This window comes from Notechis scutatus, chromosome 6 (assembly GCF_049901735.1).
Source record: "Notechis scutatus isolate UNSWTSFEM ecotype Mainland chromosome 6, rNotScu1.2, whole genome shotgun sequence".
Lineage (NCBI taxonomy): Eukaryota > Metazoa > Chordata > Lepidosauria > Squamata > Elapidae > Notechis > Notechis scutatus.
The window spans coordinates 37,777,111-37,797,719 of NC_142014.1; the positions used below are offsets into that span (position 1 = coordinate 37,777,111).

The 20,609-nt window shown below is 35.6% G+C and overlaps 1 protein-coding gene across 1 annotated transcript in view; it reads right to left on the reverse strand.

The window, feature by feature from the left end:
- Window positions 1–396: 396 nt before the first annotated feature.
- The window catches only part of ZFC3H1 (zinc finger C3H1-type containing), a 44,802-nt gene continuing 24,589 nt past the window's right edge, over window positions 397–20,609 (reverse strand). The window contains exons 18-35 of the mRNA XM_026667721.2: window positions 19,394–19,515; window positions 18,923–19,024; window positions 18,687–18,803; window positions 17,602–17,785; window positions 16,810–16,996; window positions 15,605–15,796; window positions 14,753–14,990; window positions 12,919–13,021; window positions 10,120–10,318; window positions 9,502–9,596; window positions 8,507–8,617; window positions 7,236–7,340; window positions 6,685–6,850; window positions 4,999–5,099; window positions 3,272–3,373; window positions 2,645–2,684; window positions 1,485–1,547; window positions 397–1,359 (exon numbers count right to left, since the gene is read on the reverse strand). Coding sequence (XP_026523506.2) covers window positions 1,222–1,359; window positions 1,485–1,547; window positions 2,645–2,684; window positions 3,272–3,373; window positions 4,999–5,099; window positions 6,685–6,850; window positions 7,236–7,340; window positions 8,507–8,617; window positions 9,502–9,596; window positions 10,120–10,318; window positions 12,919–13,021; window positions 14,753–14,990; window positions 15,605–15,796; window positions 16,810–16,996; window positions 17,602–17,785; window positions 18,687–18,803; window positions 18,923–19,024; window positions 19,394–19,515 — 2,365 coding nt within the window. The 3' untranslated portion in view covers window positions 397–1,221. The remainder of the gene's footprint in view (window positions 1,360–1,484; window positions 1,548–2,644; window positions 2,685–3,271; window positions 3,374–4,998; window positions 5,100–6,684; window positions 6,851–7,235; window positions 7,341–8,506; window positions 8,618–9,501; window positions 9,597–10,119; window positions 10,319–12,918; window positions 13,022–14,752; window positions 14,991–15,604; window positions 15,797–16,809; window positions 16,997–17,601; window positions 17,786–18,686; window positions 18,804–18,922; window positions 19,025–19,393; window positions 19,516–20,609) is intronic.

Genomic DNA, 20,609 nt, shown 5'->3' on the forward strand with positions numbered 1-20,609 from the left:
AATCCAGAAAAGGAATAGCTAGTAGATTTCTATATTTGTATGCTAATCGTGAATGATCACAAAAGATTGATTAAAACCCACGCAAGACAATGTAGTGTGATTCTAGTATGCAAACATTTTGATTGTTTCTTATGAGATACTTTCTCTGGTATTTATTTTTAGTCTGGATAAAAAAAAATACTAGGCAAGTATCTAACAGCCTGTGCTACTACTATTACTACGCTTAGCATCTTTACTATTTTATCTTTATCACTATCTACTTTAACTTTCCAATTTATTGCTGCTACTACTACTGCTATTTATGGCTTAGTGTTCTTAAAAGTTGTGTGCTGTTTAAAAAAAAGAATGGAAATAGAAACCACATTTGTAATATCTAGTAAAAAGACAAAGACAAGAGATTTTTAAAAACGTATATTCAAAATATCTTCGTGTAAACAGTAATACTACAGTGTAGTATCTTAATACAAATCAGTTCAATATTATTAACTGTTAAACTTTTATTATAAATTAAAATTTCTTTACAAAAATTGCACATAATAGAATTGATCACTCTTGAGGTTCTGATGCACTGGCATTTGTAATAGGAACTGTACTCTTCAAGTTTTAGTCTCTGCCACAAGTCCAAAATGCTGAAAGGGATTAAGCTACCGTCATAGCCTCCAAGTACAAAAATCATACTTGTGGCCATGGCAGGTACTTTACTTAAGAACGGTTGTTTTTGTTTAAATCCTACAATCAAAACAAATCTCTGAAACAAAAAAAAAGGAGACTGGGAAACAAGGACAGGAAAATAAAAAGCAAAACAAAACAGGCTAGTTGTTTTTCATGTAAACAGGGCCCTCGGTATTAACTCCAAACATAGCTCTCTCAGGCATCAGTGTGAGTGTCAAATAAAATCAGTAATAGAACAAAAGAAAATGAAAAGGAGCAGGTTTTTAAAAAATTAATACATTTTATGTCTGTCATTGGGATGAGCTATACTTACGTACATGATGTTATGAGAGTCTGGCAGGGCCCAGAAGCAGGCCACAGTGGGCATCATTTATCCAAGGAGGCGCCATGTTAATTGTTTCCAGGTTCAAGGAAAGCAAGCCAAAGAGACTTGAGCTGCTCAGCACGGCTCATCTGCTTTACACAAGCCTAAAGCCAGAGATCAGCCTGGAGAATCATTCAAAATGATTTTGGCATTTGAGAAGACTTAGTACTGACTGCACCCAGCGTTCAGTGATTCGTGCTTTCTGTTCTGTAAGTGTTTAAATTTAAAAGCTCATCTAGGCTGACTCCAACCTCTTGGCACTTGGAAACTAGTTTTCTCAGGTTATCAGTTTTACCTCCTTCTGATGCTTCAAATAGGAACTGCTGTAAGAGATGGGGAAGCAGACATGAGATTTAGCCAGAGCTTGAATATCACCACATCAATGGACATGGGATATGGAGAAAATTGAAATGAAACCTTAAACTGAAACATAAGGAGAAAACATTACATCTTTCCACAGGGTTGCACAAAGAGGTAACTTCTGAAAGGCTCTCTGATATAAGTGATGGACCTGTAAAGGAGAGACAAAAAACAATTTGATGTTATCACTCAATATTTTTTCCTCATTTATCTCTACATCAAACTATCCTAATTAGTTTATCACACTAACTCTCATATATATTGGTAACTTCATTTAAAAAATGCAATGTTAAATTCATTTAAAAAATGCAATGTTAAATCTCATGTTTGAATTAATACAAAAACACGATTTTCGTTCTTAGAATATAACTTCATATTGTCCTGTTTTAAAAATAAAAATTTGTGCATGAAATCCTTAAAACTATTTATCTGGGAATAAAGTTCACTAACCAGGTATAGGTAGGATTATATTTAAATGAGATGTCATAAGGTCAAAGGGAACTGAATTTAAGTCAACCCAATTAGTACGTGAAATGATTTTGGGATGGTACAAAAAGGGTACTAAAGAGGTGCAAATATATTGTTATTCCATCTGAGGAACAGACTGAGCCACATGCCTTTTTTGCTCTTTCAAATGAACATAATGGATTGTTTGCAACAAAAAATAAAAAAATTCTGCTAGAATGTACTTTAGGTACACATATGCACATCTAGCCTATCTGCTCCTGCTTCCCTTTCTTCTTTCAAGCAAGTAAACCAGGAAGAGGATAGCTTCACCTGATGTCTGAATTGTGGACTAAGGAAAAGGACTATGTAATTAATTAAGAAGTATAATTAATGTATGTAATTAATGTAAGTAAAAAGTGATTAATAAAAATGTTATTAATAAAACATACTGTGATTGGCCTAAGGGCCCTGGCTATTAAGTTTGGACATCAGATCAAACTATTTCACTTCTTGATTTATTTACCTGTAATATGAAAGAAGAGCAAATTAAGTCATATTTTGTAAAACCAGAATTCATGGCTTGTTGTTATGTAAAATTTATCCAATAGTACAATCTCTGAATACTGAAAAGCATTACAATGTTTTTTTTTTTCTACAAAATAAACTACCATTGCTTTTATTTCTAACAGCATTGCTTCTTCTTCTTTATTAATAGAATTTAAGTAATAGATGAGACAAATTAAGACCCTTTGGAACAATTATTTCCAAGTTATTTCTATTTAGTATATTTTCCTTACATACCTCTCTTTGTCCCTTTAAAAAGCATTCAGCAGCAATGGCTCTGAAGGGAAGAAATAAAAATGATTTATTTTTACTGAATACTGAGTATCTTTTAAGGGAAGAACACTGGATATGGAATGAAACTATAAAATCCTGGAAAGTAATAGACTAATTCCCAATGATGATAATCTATAGTGAAGAGACAAAAAAGATCCATTTTATAAACAATCTTACATGAGCAAGACATTTCAGTTGTTCCCATTATGTACAAACACTGCAGACAATGATCAGTTCATCATCACTGGATAGTGCTATTATGATATATAAAGGGGAGGGTAGAAAGGAGGAGGAAACAGAAGTCAATAATTTGAATAGTACAACACTCCAAAGTAGCAACAAGGAAAGAAATCATTTTTCCTTACTTATAGACACAAAATATACTTACTTCTGAAATATTTTTGTATGGGGAAGCAAAGTCCTCGCTTTAATATCGTGTACATTTCTAACCCAAAGAGTGTGAATTGGACTACAATGAAAAACCTTCCTAGTAGAAACTATTTTGAAGGCTATTTCAGTTTTATGAAGCAAACCTTTTTAAACAAAGTATAAACAGTATCTATCTTAACAGGTGTATGACTGTTGAATTACATTTTCCAGATGGCCAGGCATGTTGGCATATTATATGTAAACATCTTGGCTTGCAGTTTCAAAATTTGAATATTGTTTTCTTCCCAATACTGCTGAAGTAACCTGTAATTACAAAGAAGCATATGAGAAAATGTAGTAATAGCTAAATCAACATGTTAAATAAAACTTTTTTAAACTCCAGAAAAAGAAATCTCATTGCAAATACAAGTTGAGGGTTCAAATTGATATGTATTAAGTGACTGAGTCCAACCTTTCTGCTCTGGGCAGAAATCTTAATCACGCAGTAGGTGATTGACCAGTCTCTGCTTAAACACTGCCAGTGAAGGGGAGTTTGTAACCTTCTTCAAGTAACTGATCTATAGATAAACCACTGTTATTGCTTGACACTGTCAGGATAAGTTCAGCGAAAACAACCAGGCTAAATTACTCTAGAAAACATGTTACTAAAAAACATATATTTATATACTTTTTCTTTTCTTTTGAAAGAAATTATATTAAGGCGATTAGTTGAATAAACTCTGAAGTCTTAACAGAAAATTTGGTATGAAGGGAGAAATGATGAAAAGATTGGAATGAAACAATTTGACCTGGTCAGAGAGAAGTTGTCCCAATGTATCTCTAAGGGCTACTGTTTTTACTATTGATAATCGCAGCACAACAAATAAAAATTTCTATGAAGAAATTTTTAAAAAGTTTACTAAGACTTTTTTTATTAGTTATTACTAATTGGTACTAATTACTAATACTAACAGATTACTAATAGTTAACTAATAGATAACAAGCAGACCTATTCAAAAGACTGAAATCTACTAAGCATTAAATGCTGGCTGGATGAGTGCTAATGAAAACATCTCTTGAGCCATCTGCTTGCATTCATTTCTTAGATTAATGTCAGGTTCTGAATCCAATGGATAGCATTTCCTTCTTTTAGTGCCTGAACAAACTTTCAACTGTGTTTCCAAAGGTACTTTTTCCAAGAGGCAATTGGACTTTCAGCTCTTCAGAGCTGAAGAAGCTTCTTGGATGAGAGGAAAAACATCTTCAAAGAAAATCAAGAAAGTCCAGTTGCCTCTTGGAAAAAGCACCTTTGGGAAAACCATGACCTGGATGACTAAGAATCTCTTTTAATTGTGTGATTTTTAAATGAAATCAAGTTTCACCAAAATGCTCCTCTAGGTTGTCAAAAAGCCATGGGGAAAACATATTAACATTAACAGTTTGCTCTAGTTTATTTAAAGAGCCCTAAACTATTATTGCACCCAATATTTTCTTATACTCTTGCTGGACAATATTTATAGTTTAAGAACCATATTTATGTTTAGAGAACTAGGATGCTAAGAAGATCATTTTCACCATTCAACAAACTTTCTAAACTGCAACTCTGTATTGGCTCAGTACACTGGATTGGATGACTGGGAGGGAGGAAAAAGGAGGTGGGCTCAGAATGGAAGAGTCACAAATATTTTAAATAGTTGTCCAATTGCTTCTCCTACAGGACTGCACTGGTTTTTTTCGTAGCCCCCCGTCTGATCCAGCCCCTTTCAGAATCAATTTTTCGATCACCAGAAGCTTCATGTCTCACGTCAAATTCAGTCTAGTTCAGTTTTCAGACAGTTACTATTCACAAACAGCTCATTTACCTAATTTCTTTCCAATATTCCACTGGATGTGAAAGAATAAAAATAAGCACATATAAACTTTTAGATGCTCCCAGTAATATTTCTTACTTGAATGCAAGTCCAGGATTCGAAGGCATGGTAGAACAAAACCGTTCCAAAGCTTTGGAATGCTGAGTCTTTGGAATACAACTCAGATAGAAGGAAATTACCTGAAAGGTTGATTTTGAAAACATTAGAAGCTCCCATTTATTTATTTTTAAAACCCCGTCCTCTAGTGCAGAGGTCTCCAACCTTGGCAACTTTAAGACTTGTGGACTTCAACTCCCAGAGTTCCTCAGCTCACCCCTGCACTAGTGTAATTAGTGAGAAAATAGCATGCACACTTTTGAATTCAGAATTAAGTTGCACTGACCAATACATATCAAAATAAGATTTGGGGATATTCCATCATACACCACTGTTATCTAGTTGTTTCACAGGAAGAAGTAGCATGCCATCTAATTTCAGGCTGGCATGCATAAGCAACTGTTGCGGGTTTGTTTATTTTTAATCCTGCTTTTATTATTTTTAAAAATAATTCAAGGCAGCAAACAATACACCTTCCTGGGCCCAAATAGTGAGAGAATCAGAAATAACATAACTGAAAGGTATATGATGTTGCTGCAAAATCTGGGGGTTATTATGTTGGTTGTTGTATTATTTGCAGATTTTAATGGCAAGAACTCTGCAACTGCTGGATTTTGATAAAGGAGGATTAAGCCAAAATGAAGTTTGTTCTATGTGATGATGGTCCAATTGAACTCTGAAACAGGACTGATGCCTTTGTATTGGCTTCGGATCCCAAGGGTCCAGGTGGCATTAACATTTTTCTGGACACAGTCTGAAGAGATGAGGATATGGCGGTATGGACAATCTCCAATAGCTGACCACACAAAAGTATTCTCAGTCTTGAAGACCAAATGCATATTACTTGCTTTGTAAGGTTCTTTCCTTTCCTCCAAGCAGAATGGAGGCAAGTAATTTCCTTAGATGGTCAGCAGCTTAATACCATATTTGCTGCACCTACTAAGTGGTGCCTTCTGGGTCAATTAGTACATGGCAAACAGTGAGGAGGAATAAAAAGGGGAAGTTAAAATAAAAATACAAAGCAGAAAAATAATACCTAACAGAAGATGGAAAGAATAAAATAAAGGAACAAAAAGACCAAGCAAATGTCCAAGGAACTCTTGGATGTACTATTACAGCAGTGATGAAAAGAAAATAAAGCAGATAGGCATCAATCTTACTAAAAGGCAAACCTTCCTAATTAATATCACAAGAGATTCTGATTCAGTTATCTTGAACCATAGGCACTATGAAAAAACTGCCATGATAACTCTCTCAATGTAAGTAACCTGAAACTATCATAATACCATTACATTTTGATAGAAGACAATAGTTATATCTCAGGGTTGAAATGAGGGGCCTTTGGTGTACTAAGTTTGGTTGTTTTCTTGTTTTCTTGCAAACATTTCATTAAGGGTTGGTAAATGTCAGCACTGATGATGTTACCTAATAGGGTAATGAAATGTCTGCAAGAAAACAACCAAGCTCGGAGAACACCAAGGATCCCTCATCACTACATTTCTTTCTCCATCTACCTGAAAGTGTTGATTTCACCATCAAATTTTCTCTTGCCCTCTCCCAAGCTCTGATGGGTCCTTATAATATTTGGGCTAATTGAGGATCTGAAAACTTTGCTTGTAAGGTTGCTTATATTAGGTTTGCTTTACTGTGGCTTTTGAAATATTGTACCTTGTTATGAAATTCATAGTTGGTCCAGTAATCACCAGTGCTAAATGGAATAGGGTAACGTGTTGGGACTGTAACAAGACATCTGTTCACAAGATCAGCAAAAAGCTTGAATTCTTGAACTTGATTGTTGGATTTGACAATTTTGTCATTCATGAAAACAAGGTAACTGGAAAATACAAGTAAAACTCATATTTGAATACTATTTGAATATACTATTTTATTAAATATGTTTAAAACATAGATTTTTCATAGCCTTGGGAATCCCAGGGAGAGCTTACAGAGTGGTTGTATAAGCTCAAATGATGGTTGTTCATCTGTATTCTTGGGTTTTATACGAGAGGCAAGACAGATTCCCCACCTTCCTGATGTTTTGGAAGAGTGTTAAAGACTTGGCTCTGCCAACTGGCCTGGGGCTCCAAGAGTACCATGCAACGTGGGAGTGACTGGTGAGCTGAAGGTGCTTCCTCTACCTTTTAATGTTTAAGTTTATTTGATATATAAATAAATATGCTAGCTAAATAAATAGTAAATGTCTCATCATTTATACTTACTCCATCCAAATCTGCTGAACTATTTCTTCTTGCATGACTGCTCCCAGTGCTGCCTCAAATGCATCTGTTGCTTCCACAGAACTTCCATGAAGAGACTGGTAGAAACTATATAAAAAGAAATGTTTTTGTAACTAAATACACACTCTTTTTGCTAAAAGAAAAGGACAATGGAGGAAGCTGACATTTAGAACCAAAAACTGTCAAAATATGCTTTAGTTTGCACACAACACTAAACTGGTTTAGTTTATGTGCACAGATTTGTAAAGAACTCAAGCAAAGTTCTGAGCTCATTTTCTTCACCTCTCAAAACACTGCATAGCAGAATAAAAACTCCACTTGCATTTATTTTGTTGTTTACTAGTACTTTTTATATAAAATTCTATTTTAACACAATCTGAACTCCCAAATAAAATTTGAGGCATTGATTAAAATTTTGAAATACTAAAACAGGATTAATGAAAAATCAAAGTTGATTTTTTCCTCTAGCTATGCTGGCAAAGGAATAGTAAACTCATTCTTATATACATAAATCAAACCTGTATTTCAATTTTTAAAAGTTAGCATGCAATAGACCAGTCTTAAGACATAATGATTAAATTCAAAACCAAGAGGCAAAATTTATATTTCTATTAATACTTTCAAAACAAATGCTGCTGTCAAAATACAGAGGTTGTACTCAACAGGAGAATAAGCCAAAATGGAGAACATTCATTTGGAAAAAGTATTCACAAGCTACAATTTCCAGAGCATACATTCTTATATTCCTTCCCTTTTGATGACACTAATGAAATGAAGAAAAAAGGCTTCTTTTAACCAAGGCAGCTTTTATTTTTAAATGTGGTGGGGAGATACTTTAATTATTTGGTTGCACCATCATGTTGACTTTTAAAATCCTTCATATAGACATTGATATGGAAGATTTTGATCTTTGTTCTCTTTTAATACCCAAAATTCATACTTGAATTCTGAACTTTTTATTAAAAAGTATGTACTTTTCCTTAGGTAGAATTTAGGATTGGGGGGGGACACGGGACTAAGACATTCCCATCGTTCTGAATTTTTCCATCCTTACCTCCTAACACTAACTTGTAAACTGAAATTCAGAAGGGTACTACACAAGGGCATGATACAAAAAAATTCATATCATAGGGGAAAGCTGCATTCATCAAGTGTGATGAATATACAAGGAACAGAAAGGCTGCTCTTCAAGAACTGGTTTAGTATAAGGCACCCTATACAAACTGTATTAGCATTAAAACAAACAATCTCACCAGTATATCTGCCACAAGTAAGGAATCTGCTGGTTTAAAACATCTTCCATAAAATTTCCCTTATACAAGGGTGGTGTAAATTCAATTGGCATTGGAAAATTCAAAAAATACCTACAACAAAAATCTGCTTTTAGTATGAAAATGTTTACTATATAGAACTAATATAACAGAAACTTTTAAACACATAGCAAGAATCAAAGCCCAAATGTTAGCTATTAAGTAGGAATCAAATTAGTTTCTACAACAAACATATAACTGCAAATTATGGCAGGTGCAATATTTTCCCATCCACTAGCACAATAGTATATTTAGAAGTTGCATAGAATTTTAATTAATAAGAGGAATTGTAAGTATTAATACACTAATGAAAGGACATACAAAACCTAAAAGGTGGCAGCTGCTAGGGGTTATTTCAGAAGTGAAGGAGTAGGAGAAATTCATTTTAACATTTACATTATTATTTTCTTCAGTTCATCAAATTAACTTGACTACTCAGCCAGGATTTTCAACTAAGAAAAATAATAGCTTCTCAGAGTAACTGAGTAATTCCAGCACTGCTTTTAGTAACAGTGAGTTGAACTTAAACTGACAAAAACAGAAAGAGTACCAGAAGTGACTATGTTCCAATAAAAACTGATTGATGTTAGTGAAGAAATTATTCTAAGCAAGACCTAGTATAATGGATTATAATAATGCATGAAGTGATTTGTGTGCAGGAATAAAATAGTGGATATAATATTGACACAAGTATGAAGACAAAATGTATTACTAACCAAATAAGAACCTAAATGCATGAAGCACCAACTAAATTTGTGAAATCCTTTCATTAAATAGTAGACAAACGGAAATAATTGATTTTCTTGAAAATACAGTATGTTTAGTAGATTGGAACTTGACAATGTATGACTAGAATTTCTATAAATACATGTATGCTACAATTTCTACATCAAAAATTAAGGTAATTCAATGTAGAATAAAACAGCAGTCAGGCTTACCGTAATAAATCTACAGGATGACTTTCTTGAGGAACATACTCAAAAAATGCAGCAACAAAGGCTTGCAACAATGCAGGAATACTATCTGATCTATTCTGTCATAAAAGAATTAAATCTGATGTTAGCTTACATTATAGAATATCCAGTACCACTCAGCGTTATGTAAAAACAGTTCAATGATTTTTGAAACTAAATCAATTAAACAAGCTGTCATATAGAAATATTAAAAGTAAAATTTTAATAATTATATAAAAGCAGAAAAAGAGGGCACCTGAATAGTCAGAGATTACTCAGAAACAACAACACAAGACCAAATGAACCTTTTGTAATTTATATATAAAGAATACAAAAGACCTTTTCATGTATAAAACAGAGGTACGAAAAATCCATCTGGTATGTTGTACCTTTGTCACCAAGTTCTACATCATCTACCCAATAAACCAGAACATTCAGATTCGTATCTCAATCTTGTAACATGTAAACCACTGATTTGGGTAAGGCATATTTTTATTCTGTTCTACAGCAATATATCTCATCTATATCTCATGATAAAGTTGCCATTTTGCACTGAAGAAACTGTAATAAATAATAAATCAAATACGAAACAAGTTGTTTTACCTGCATCATGAAAAAATTGCACATAAAGTAAAAAACCTGGGCATTCTGAGGATTCTTCTCAAATGCTGAGAGCCACACATCGCAAGCTCTTTCAATCTCTCCTGTTCTCAAATACAAATCAACTAGAGTCTTCAAAAGTTGGCAGTCAAAAGGATTTAATTTCAGAAGTGATTTACTCAGTTCAATAGCAGCTTCCCACCTTGAATGAAATCAGTGAAGTTTTCCATGAATATCTTTGTAGATTATTTAAAATATTAAAAGAATGAAATACAAAAGCCTTATACATTTTTTTAAAAGTCCACTCCACTCTTATGGCAGCATTCAACTAATATTCCCCTATCTAAAAACACTAAGACTTGGGTCTGATTATTATTATACAGGAAACTATTAGGAAATCTAAGAGCTGCAGAACTGAAACTTCCCAGAAAGCAACGTCAAGTCCTATATGAGGTGCTGCATAATACTGCCAAGAAAATCTTTTGGCCACACCTAAAGTCAGCAGGAGCTGATGTCAACTGAGGCCATTTTGAGGCTTCAGTGTTGCCACACTGGAACTGAGGGATAGGGAAGGGGAAATAGAGATAGTTGGGGTTGTAGTCAAAACACTTTTTCCTAGGAACCAAGGACATTCCCACAGGTAGCTGGAGAGAGGAGCAATGTCACCAGGCAACCGAACAGGACCTTGATTGGACCATGTGAGAGATTGTTTGGGGAAGGGGAAAAACTTTTCTTTTTAAATTTAATTTTAATATTCAGAGTCGGATTTCACCAGCCTGTGCCATATTGCTATGTTTAATAAAACTATTTTTGAGGAACCTGCTTGCCTCAGAGTTCTATTTGCTATGGGTGCATTACTTGGAATCCTGACAGCTGAACTAGATTCAAATTTGTCAAAAGAAACATGAACCTTATAGCTCCTTAAGAGTCCTTATGGCTGTGAGCTTGGCCACCTGCTCTTCAGATCATTCCCCTGCCTTGTTTAAGGACTTTGGGGAGGGAGCAGATTGCGTGAATGGTGTAGAAGGGGGGGCTTGTTCCTTCACATCTTCACCTCTTTAATAAGCCATTGCTCATTCAGTACCTACCATCAATTTTTAAGGAAGCTGGTTGAGAAGGTTATTGTGCAGTAGCTGCAGTGGACCCTGGACAAAGTAGATGGTTTTGATGCCTTTTGGTTAGGATTCAGGCATGAGTATGGTTCAGAAGTGGCATTGGTCACGTTTTTAGATTATCTCTGTTGGGAATGAGATGGGGGTTGTGCAACTAGGATCTAGGACAACTGTGGCTATCTTGCCATGGCCAACACACTGTGGGACAACTTGATGTGGCCAACTCACTGCATGAAAATTCCATGTGGGATAAATCAACACAATTAATGTTATCTATCATACATTCTTTGACTATTTTCATTTTTGTGAATAGAAATGTCAAAGAAACATGGCAGATAATATTTATCATGTTGAGTTATCCCATGTGGAATTGTCCCACAGCATGTTGTCCCATGGCAAGTTGGCTGTGGCAAGTTGCCCCATTCTGATGCAACCACTGCTGCCGTTTGATACCATCAACCGTTTCTCTTTCACAATTGGCTCGGTGGATGGGGCAGGAAGCATTGTATTGTGCTGATTTGCCTTTCTTTAGGATCAATATCCTGTGGGGGAACAGATCTTGGATGCTACTATTCAACATCTACATGAAGCTGCTGGGTGAGCTCATCCACTACCATGGGGTGAGGTATCATCTGTATGCTAACGATACTCAATTATGTATTTCATCACCTGGTGAATTAAGTAATGCTGTTGATGTCTTATTCTGGTGTCTGGAAGCTGAAGGGATCTGGAGGAGTAATGATAGGCTTCAGCTGAAGCCTGGCAAAACTGAGTGACTTGGAGTGTTGGGACCTTCCATTTCTGGGACTATGTCCTTGAAGAGTATCCAAAAGCTTTAGTTGGTACAGAATGCAGCAGTATGGGAAATTAAGTGTATTGTTGGAACATTGTATTTCTGCTCTTTCAGCTGCACTGGTTGCCAGTTTGCTTCCAGGTCCAATTCAAGATGTTGGTTTCTACCTTTAAAGCCTTCCCTGGCATGGGTGTCAGGCCCAGAACTTAGAATGACATGTAGTAATTCTTCCAAACTGAATTCTTTATTGTTTCACATCTACAGATAATATACTGGTAGACTGAGGACTTTACTATCTGCATTTTCAACATATTATGTGAACTATTAGGGAATGGCTGTTCTTTACCCTTTTTTTCCTCAGACATGATCTCTGGGCTGAGTTACCTATTACTCTCCTGAAATGCACCCTGGGGATCTAATTCCTCATTACATTTCATCACATTGGGCCAGGTTATTTGAGGGACTGCCTCTTCCCATCCCAATTATATCTAACTGTCCCATCAGATCCAACAGAAGAATTGCAGATGCTGTATATCCCATCTGCTAATTACATTTGGCGGGACCCTGGAGGCAGACCATTTCTGCCATTGTGCCCATAGGTTGGGTCCATCCCTGTTAATTTTGTCATCAGGCTTGGGAGCTGAGCTCTTGGTGAGTAGTTGCTGAGGTGGCTTTACTGCTGTTAGTATCTGTCACTCTCTTTGCCTCTTAAAAATTTAATATTTTTAATGCTTTTTATATTATTTTTAAATGTTTTTTATTTTGAGTTACCCAGAGACATATTCTTATGAGATGGGCAGTATATATAATAAAACTCTTTTTAGTCTTCTAATATAAGTGATATTAGAATAGAAACAGCTAGTCCTAGAATATAAAAGTTTTTCAACAACAACAAACCTTTCTAACAGCTGCTGCAAAATAATCATGTTTCTGTACAAGGGAAGGCAAAAAATTCTTTTCTCAGTGGAGGCATCCTCACTAGTACATGATTGGATGGCATCTAAAATAATTCAGAAACAAAACAAAAATTACACACTTAGAAATATAAAATTTTGTCACTGAATACATATATGTACCGTGTTTCTCCAACAATACGCCCCTTATAGGAAGACCCAGCATGTTTTCTAGGCATAAAATGAAATTAAGCCCCTCCCCCCAAATGTTCTCACGCCCACCCAGCCACTCGGGATTAAACCAAAACGCAGCACACGGCGCCTCCCAGGTACCTCAAAATGTTTTTTTTTCCCCTGTTGTTACGGGGACGGGGGAAAAGTGGGAGTGACTCAGATGCTGTTGTTGGAGACAGCGCTGGCGAGAGGGGCACCAGCCCGGAACTGTGGAAGCTATGGAGGCTTGAGAAGCAGCTGAAACGTTGCTGGCGGACATCCCCGCCCACCCACCGACCCGGGTCTGCAGCAAAGGTGCTTGGCGGGGGTAGGGAGCCCTCCACGCTCCACCATGATTGGCCATTAGGAGTGGCTGGTGGCGAGGCGTAGCTGCCGGCGGGGCGCCCTAGGTGAGGGTGCGCGGAGGGGGAAGAAATTAATTCACCCCCGAAAAGACATCCTAGCCATTTTTTCGGGGTTCAAAAAAACAAAAACAAAGACCCGTCCTTATTATATGAGAAACACGGTAACTGCCATTCACATCCATGGAAAAAGAACATCTGCATGCAGATCTCAAAATTACTTTGATTACTTACATTTATAACCTGAATATATAAGATGAGGAACAAAAATTATTATGTTAAATCATGCACTTATCACAACTCATTCATGTAATGTTTTTTAAAGTTACAGAATTACAATCCTATGATCCCTAGGAGTGTCTCCTAGGAAAACAGGATATACCAAATATCTACTTATAAGAAAGAGAGGTTTTCTCAAAAAGTGAGAGATCTGAGTTTAAAACATCCTCCCACCTGTCATGGAAATTTAGGAGATTAGTATTTTTCCTATTGTTGCAACTCCAACATTAGGGATGAAAAAGGAGCTCACAAAGAAAAAGTATACCTGAGGAACTATCTCAGCTCTGAATCTATCACAGATTAATTCTATTTCATTGAATACTTGAAACACTCTGGAACTTTATTCATACACTTGCTTGTTATTTCATTTAAACAAACAGGAGAGTATACACAACTTAGCAGGACTTTCGATAAACTATCCTATCAATCTATAGACCTTCACATTCCATGCTTTTCCTCTCCTCCCCCCTCCCAAATATAATGCATTATATAGCCTGTGGATTCAGAATTGTTAATAGTAAATAATGGAAATACATCTGTTATGGTCAAGATATCATTACAACCCAGGGGTGGGGAACTATGGCCCTTTTATGACTTGTGGAGTTCAACTCCCAGAATTCCCGAGGAAGCCATTATTCTACTATTATTTATTACACTCAACTTTAGTACAATCTTCAATAATAGCTGTATAAAATTGATGTTTATAAACCAATTGAGTAAGATTACAGTGGTGCTCTCCAGTTGTATTGAGACTTCAATTCCCAGAGTGTTCTAGAGAAGGGGTGGTTTGCAGCGATGGCTTTCTAGAACAATATTTATGTTGTTCAATATTTATGCCTAATTAGAAAGAAGCCTCATGAAAATATATTTACTCTAAATTAATGTATGAAGGACTAAAATCAATGCTTGATAATCAGTAGTCGCACACTATAAAATTACAGTATACATACTATTAAATATTACTTTAATAATTAAACCAATTACCTTCAAACAAAGCTAACAGAGTATCAGGATTAGCTTTAACATCTTCCACTGTTTTCCAAGGTATCAAAAAGGATTCCTTTTTCATTAGTTTTGTAGGGTTGCTATTGGCAGGATCATAGAATTTAACTGGAAGATCTCCAAATTCAATCAAATGTATGTAGGATAGCCAAGCTAAGCAACGGTCACTTACAGTCAGATGTTGCACTATGATCTTATCACTTTCTGACTTCAGAGCATTCTGTGAAACAGAAAAGGATATAAGCTTAAACTTAACTATTTGTCATGCCTCCCTCGCAGGAGGTCTCATCATGGAGGAGATTGAACCTTCATATTTGGAAGGTTCCATCTCCTGGAGCAGATGGCTCTACAAATCATAAACCTCGAAACTAGGTCTTCTAAAGGCACTTTTTCAGATCTAGACTTTTTAGAGAATAAGAATTACCTAGATCAAAAGGCATAATTTCAACCAAGATGCAGATCTACCTGAAAATAAAAGCTGACGTGTGAGACTTATCTTAGGAAGGAAGGCCGGCCACAGGAATAAGAACTGGAATTGCTGTATACTGATTTTTTGATCCTACCTTGCATTCTGAACTATTAGATTATTACCATAATTTTAAAGGGACCAATCATTCTTGTGACTTTTGTGTCACTTTGTCAAAGATGACTGGTGAACAAATAAGCATTCCTCTTTCTTTTCACATTATTTGATAAAAATTTAAATGTTCCCATGGCTGCTCTTTTTTTCTATTTTTTTTATTCAAAGCATGCACTAGCCTCTGCAAGATATGTCAAACTATCAATAAACTAATTATTTGGATGAAATTATAATATTAGAATATAAATAAGTACCTGAAATAATGCAATGGCATTTTGATGCTTTCCAGTAAAGAGGCTTAAGTGAACTCTATACAGCAACATCTCCAGCAAGTGAAAGGACCAAATATCCACATTCTCCTCACTCTTTGGAGCTTTCATGAGGAATTGTAGCATTCTTCCACATACATAATCCTTTCCATCAAATGAGTTTTCAAGACTTAGAAACTGAACAATTGTTGGGAGAAAACATTCACTCTTAACCATAAGAATCACTTTGGCTTATAATGTAACATTACACAAGATTTCAAAAGATAGATAAGCTCTTAAATTTATTCAGGTTATTTCTGAGACTTTCTGTCCCCAACTGTGTATGCTCTGGGTCCTTCCACAATACAGTACCATCTAATTGGACCCAGAAACACGATATCTCTGTCATGGAACATGCCCTACGAAATAGCATCTTCTCTGAGATCCAGGAAGCCCTGACCATATTAGCCTTCCAAAACACTCAGAACATTTGATTTTTCCATCAGGACCAGATTATTAATAGAGTGTTTGATATAATTCTTCAGTGTCCAAATTTTCATATCAGATATAAAAAAAATCTAATAAGTAATGTTTAATGTTTGAATAGGGAAAATATTTTTGTACTAATCAAAGGACTTCTACTAAAGAGTTTTTAAACATGTATCAGTCAACTATATCAATATATTTCAAAAATACCCTATGGTAACTTTTCATGCACATCCCCAGGACCACTTTTCCCTAAGGACATCTACCTGTCCTATCAAATTAGATAGGGTTGACAGGCTCTTAGTCCCTGCCCTTAAATACTGCCACCTTGGAGTGGGAATAAAATGAGCTGGAAGGGACCTTGGAGGTCGTCTAGTCCAGCCCCCTGCTCAAGCAGGAGAACCTATGAGGAGAAAGCATGCTTTTTCTGGAACAGCCCCTGCCCTATGGAACATGCTTCCCCTGATGTTTGGTACGTCTCTACCCTTCTTAGCCTTCTGAAAAGCACCATAGACCTGGCTTTCCCCCCCAAGCACTGGGACAGGAGAGGTAACTGCATGTTGGAAGTTTGACCTGGCAGCCAAGTTTTATTTCTAATGCTTATGGTTTTAATCATTTTAATGTGGGTTTTATGCCGTTTTAATTCTTGATTGGGAGATACTCAGATCTTGGTATAAGACAGGGATGGATATATGAATGTTTTAAACAAATAAAATATAACTTACTGTCCACCAAATCTTATAAGTAGGAGCATATTCCACTGCTGTCTCACACATTTCCTGCACTTCTTCTTTAAGCCCTCTTTTTGAAAACAGCTTGAGATAATGACACCAGATTTCAGAATTGTCTTTATTATTTTCTAGTGCTCGGGCTAAAACATTTAAAGCTGAATCCAAGCATTCAGCAGATGATCTTTGGGAAATGGGAAACAAGAAAATATTTTAACAATTTGTAGAGAGGCAGCCATTTTGGTATGTTGTTGAAAAAATTGTAGTACCTTACATTAACAGATTTATCATGACATAAACTTTACTGCATTACAGCATTTGCAACTAAGATTTGCGGTCAGCTAACGTTCCTAGAGTATTTGCCAGTTAATTTTCTGAAATAATTAAGTCTTCTCATGAAAGTGGTTCCTCAATTATCATCATTTTTAAACAAATATTTCCTATTTTATCCAAATACATTTTTAAAAAAAGCAAAAGAGAAATATTTTATTTCCATATAACCTTTGAAACCACTGAATTGTGCAATCCATTTTTTAGCAAATAAGCCTTTCTACTACAAAGCATTGAAAATAAACAGACGTTATCTTAGAATATACCAATGTTTTATTACCTTTACACTGGATTTATAACACAGCAATACAGCAAATTGTTTTTCAATTGCTTTTAAACAATAGCCTACTTGTCTTTTGAGCAACGACACAAAGGACTGAGAAGCCATTAAGGGAGCATAGGTGAGAAGATACTGAGCAAAAGTGCAACTGACTGATCTGCACAGTAAGAATTACCTACCCTTCATTTTGACTCAGGTACTTATAAGCAAGTTTGATCCAAAGCTGAACATTAGAAGGATTCTCAAGTACACTTGCTTCCAAGTTTGAAATGTCATCAGTCTCACTGGTAAAATACCTCACATCATCTTGAGTCACAACAGCATCAAGAGCAGGAACACTTATTTTGTTTTCTACTGGAGGAGCTAGAAATAAAAGTAATAATTTTCCCCATGACTATCATAATATCCATGATTGAAATTATTCCTAATTTTAACTACAGGTACTCTTTGACTTACAACAGTTCATTTAATGACCATTCAGTTACAATGTCACTGAAAAAAGTGACTTACGACAGTTGCAGCATTCCCATGGTCACATGATCAAAATTCAGATGCTTGGCAATTGATTCATATTTATGACAGTTGCAATGTCCTGGGGTCCTGTGATCTGCTTTTGTGACCTTTTGACAAGCAAAGTCAATGGGGAAGCCAGATTCACTTAACAACCATGTTACTAATTTAGCAACTGCAATGATTCACTTAACTGTGGCAAGAAAAGTTGTAAAGTGGGACAAAACTCACTTAACAAATGTCTCACTTAGCAACACATTTTGGGCTCAGTTGGGGGCATAAGTCAAGGACTACTTGTATTTCAGCAAGGCAGGCTGGCATGAGCGGCTGGCCTGCCTTCTAAGTTAAAACGAGCTATGAAGGAGGAGAGGCACATTTAAATTCCATAACAAAAGAAACTGAAAAATGTATTTTCCCAGAAAACTGATTTACTTTGAAAAGAAAGTCAGAGAGCTAAATATTGGAAACAACAATTTTAGTCTGTTTTACTAAAAATCTGACAAAATAGATCTATTTGGTTTTTCTACGGATGTTAACAATTGTTGAATAATTGTCATTAATACAACAAGGATTCTCCCAGAACTGAAGCAATTATGTATTCTCTGCATCAATCTCTTGTTTTGATCTTCCAAGTTGTTTTCTTACATTAAAATTCATATATAATTATGAAATAAATTTAAGCATAAATCAAATAACCATGTGAAGCATAAATATTTTTATAAATAATTTTTGGGTTGCTGTTTTCTGTTATTACCATATTTAATGGGGCCAGAAGAGAGTTCCTCTTCATTGCTACTATCACTGTCTGGTGTTTTTTTCAAGTACTTTACTCTCCATTTCCTTTCGTCTTTCCAGGTTGTAAATGGAGGGGCTGTCAGTGAAAAGACAAAGAAGAAAGGTTTGAAAAACTGGGTTTTTAAAAGAAACTCAAGAGAATGCAAAATGCATTTTAAAACACTTTAACCATTGATATTGTTAAAAGTTACTTACTATGGCCCTTGCTTTCATTGACATTGCTAACTAGAAGAACAGCAATCTGATCCATTGCCATGCGATCTTTATTTACCCCGAACAGCTTTTCTATGTATTTTTCTGAAACAAGATGACAACATTGAAGATTTACACTACAATCAAATTTTTGCCAGAGTACATTCACACACTAGGAAGCAATCCATAAAAAAATAAATTGGTGAAACTTATTACAATGAAAACAAATGCAAATGTAACTTATAAATTTAAACTTTAATACAGTGAGTCACATTGCTAAATAACAGCTTACATAAAACTAATACTATATAATAGAAGGTTGCTCTATATTTTCCTGAATCTTATTACAAAGTAAACTGGAAGCATTCGAAAGCAACTTGTTTTTTACATGTAAAACAAAAAATGTTATGATCAGATTTAACAAGTAACATTACAGAACTGAAAATCTTTATTGATATACTAATATGCACATACCTGTTGCGGTACTTATCTCCTCATCAGTACTTTTATCTGAACAGCCTATCAGACCTAAATTGTATGAAATAACATCCTCAAATAGTTGTCTCCTGCCAAGAGTGCAGTCTTTCATGTGTTGCCTAAAAGTAAATAATATTTTTTACGAAATGTAAGAAGGAAAAAATGTGAACACAGGATCACAATGTGAACATTTTGATGAACAGGTGAAACTATTTTAGCTATCAGAAGTTGATAACACTCTGCCATCTAAAGGTACCCTTTTATCATAAAAGACATATATTTATATTAGCCCTCCTCCTTTGGAATACTCAACTATATTAGCCTATTGTGAGGCATTCAAAAAATCCACCTGGCTGTCATCCTGATAGCATTTTTTTACAGCCAGATGGATTTTTTTTTGACAATCCAGCTGTATGGACAATTTAATAAGCCAAAAATAACTCCAGTGAACAAACTAGATTTCAACACATAAAACATGAATTCTGCAATAAAGTGAGCACTAATAATTCCCAACATGCTCCATCACAAACCAAATGTAACTTTTAGTATAGTTTAATAAAAATATAAAATAGGTAATCCTTGACTTACATCATTCATTTAGTGACTATTCTTAGTTATTATAGCACTGAAAAAAGTGACTTGCAACTATCCTTGCACTTACAACCATCACAGCATCCCATATGGTCATATGATCAAAGTTCAGGTGCTTAGGCAACTGGCATATATTTATAATGGTTGCATGTGATTGCTATTTGAGACCTTCCTATCCAGTTTCCAACAAGCAAAATCCATGAGCAGAAGCCAGATCACTTAAGGATCTCATGGTTCACTTAATAACTGCAGTGATTTGCTTAACAACCATTGCAAAAAAAGCTGTAAAACTAGATATGACTCATTTAACAATCAGGTTGATTAGCAACGCTGAAGATTCGGAATGGAACCTTCTGCATTGCAATCCTGGGATACACTGAAGGCTCGGAGTGGAGTCGTTTTCGTGAAAGGCAGGAAAATGGGGAGGGGAATTTTCCTGCCTGTTATCCATTCCTCTTAGAGCAGGACCCTGCAAGGCTTGTTGGAGTGTTGCACTCATGAATGGCAGCACCTCTGTGAGCTTCATCACACCGGTGCAGCTGGCATCCTTCCGTGAGCAGCTGCGCCAGTGTATCCAAACTCACAGTGGTGCCCCGCTCGCACGCACAATGGCACTGCAATC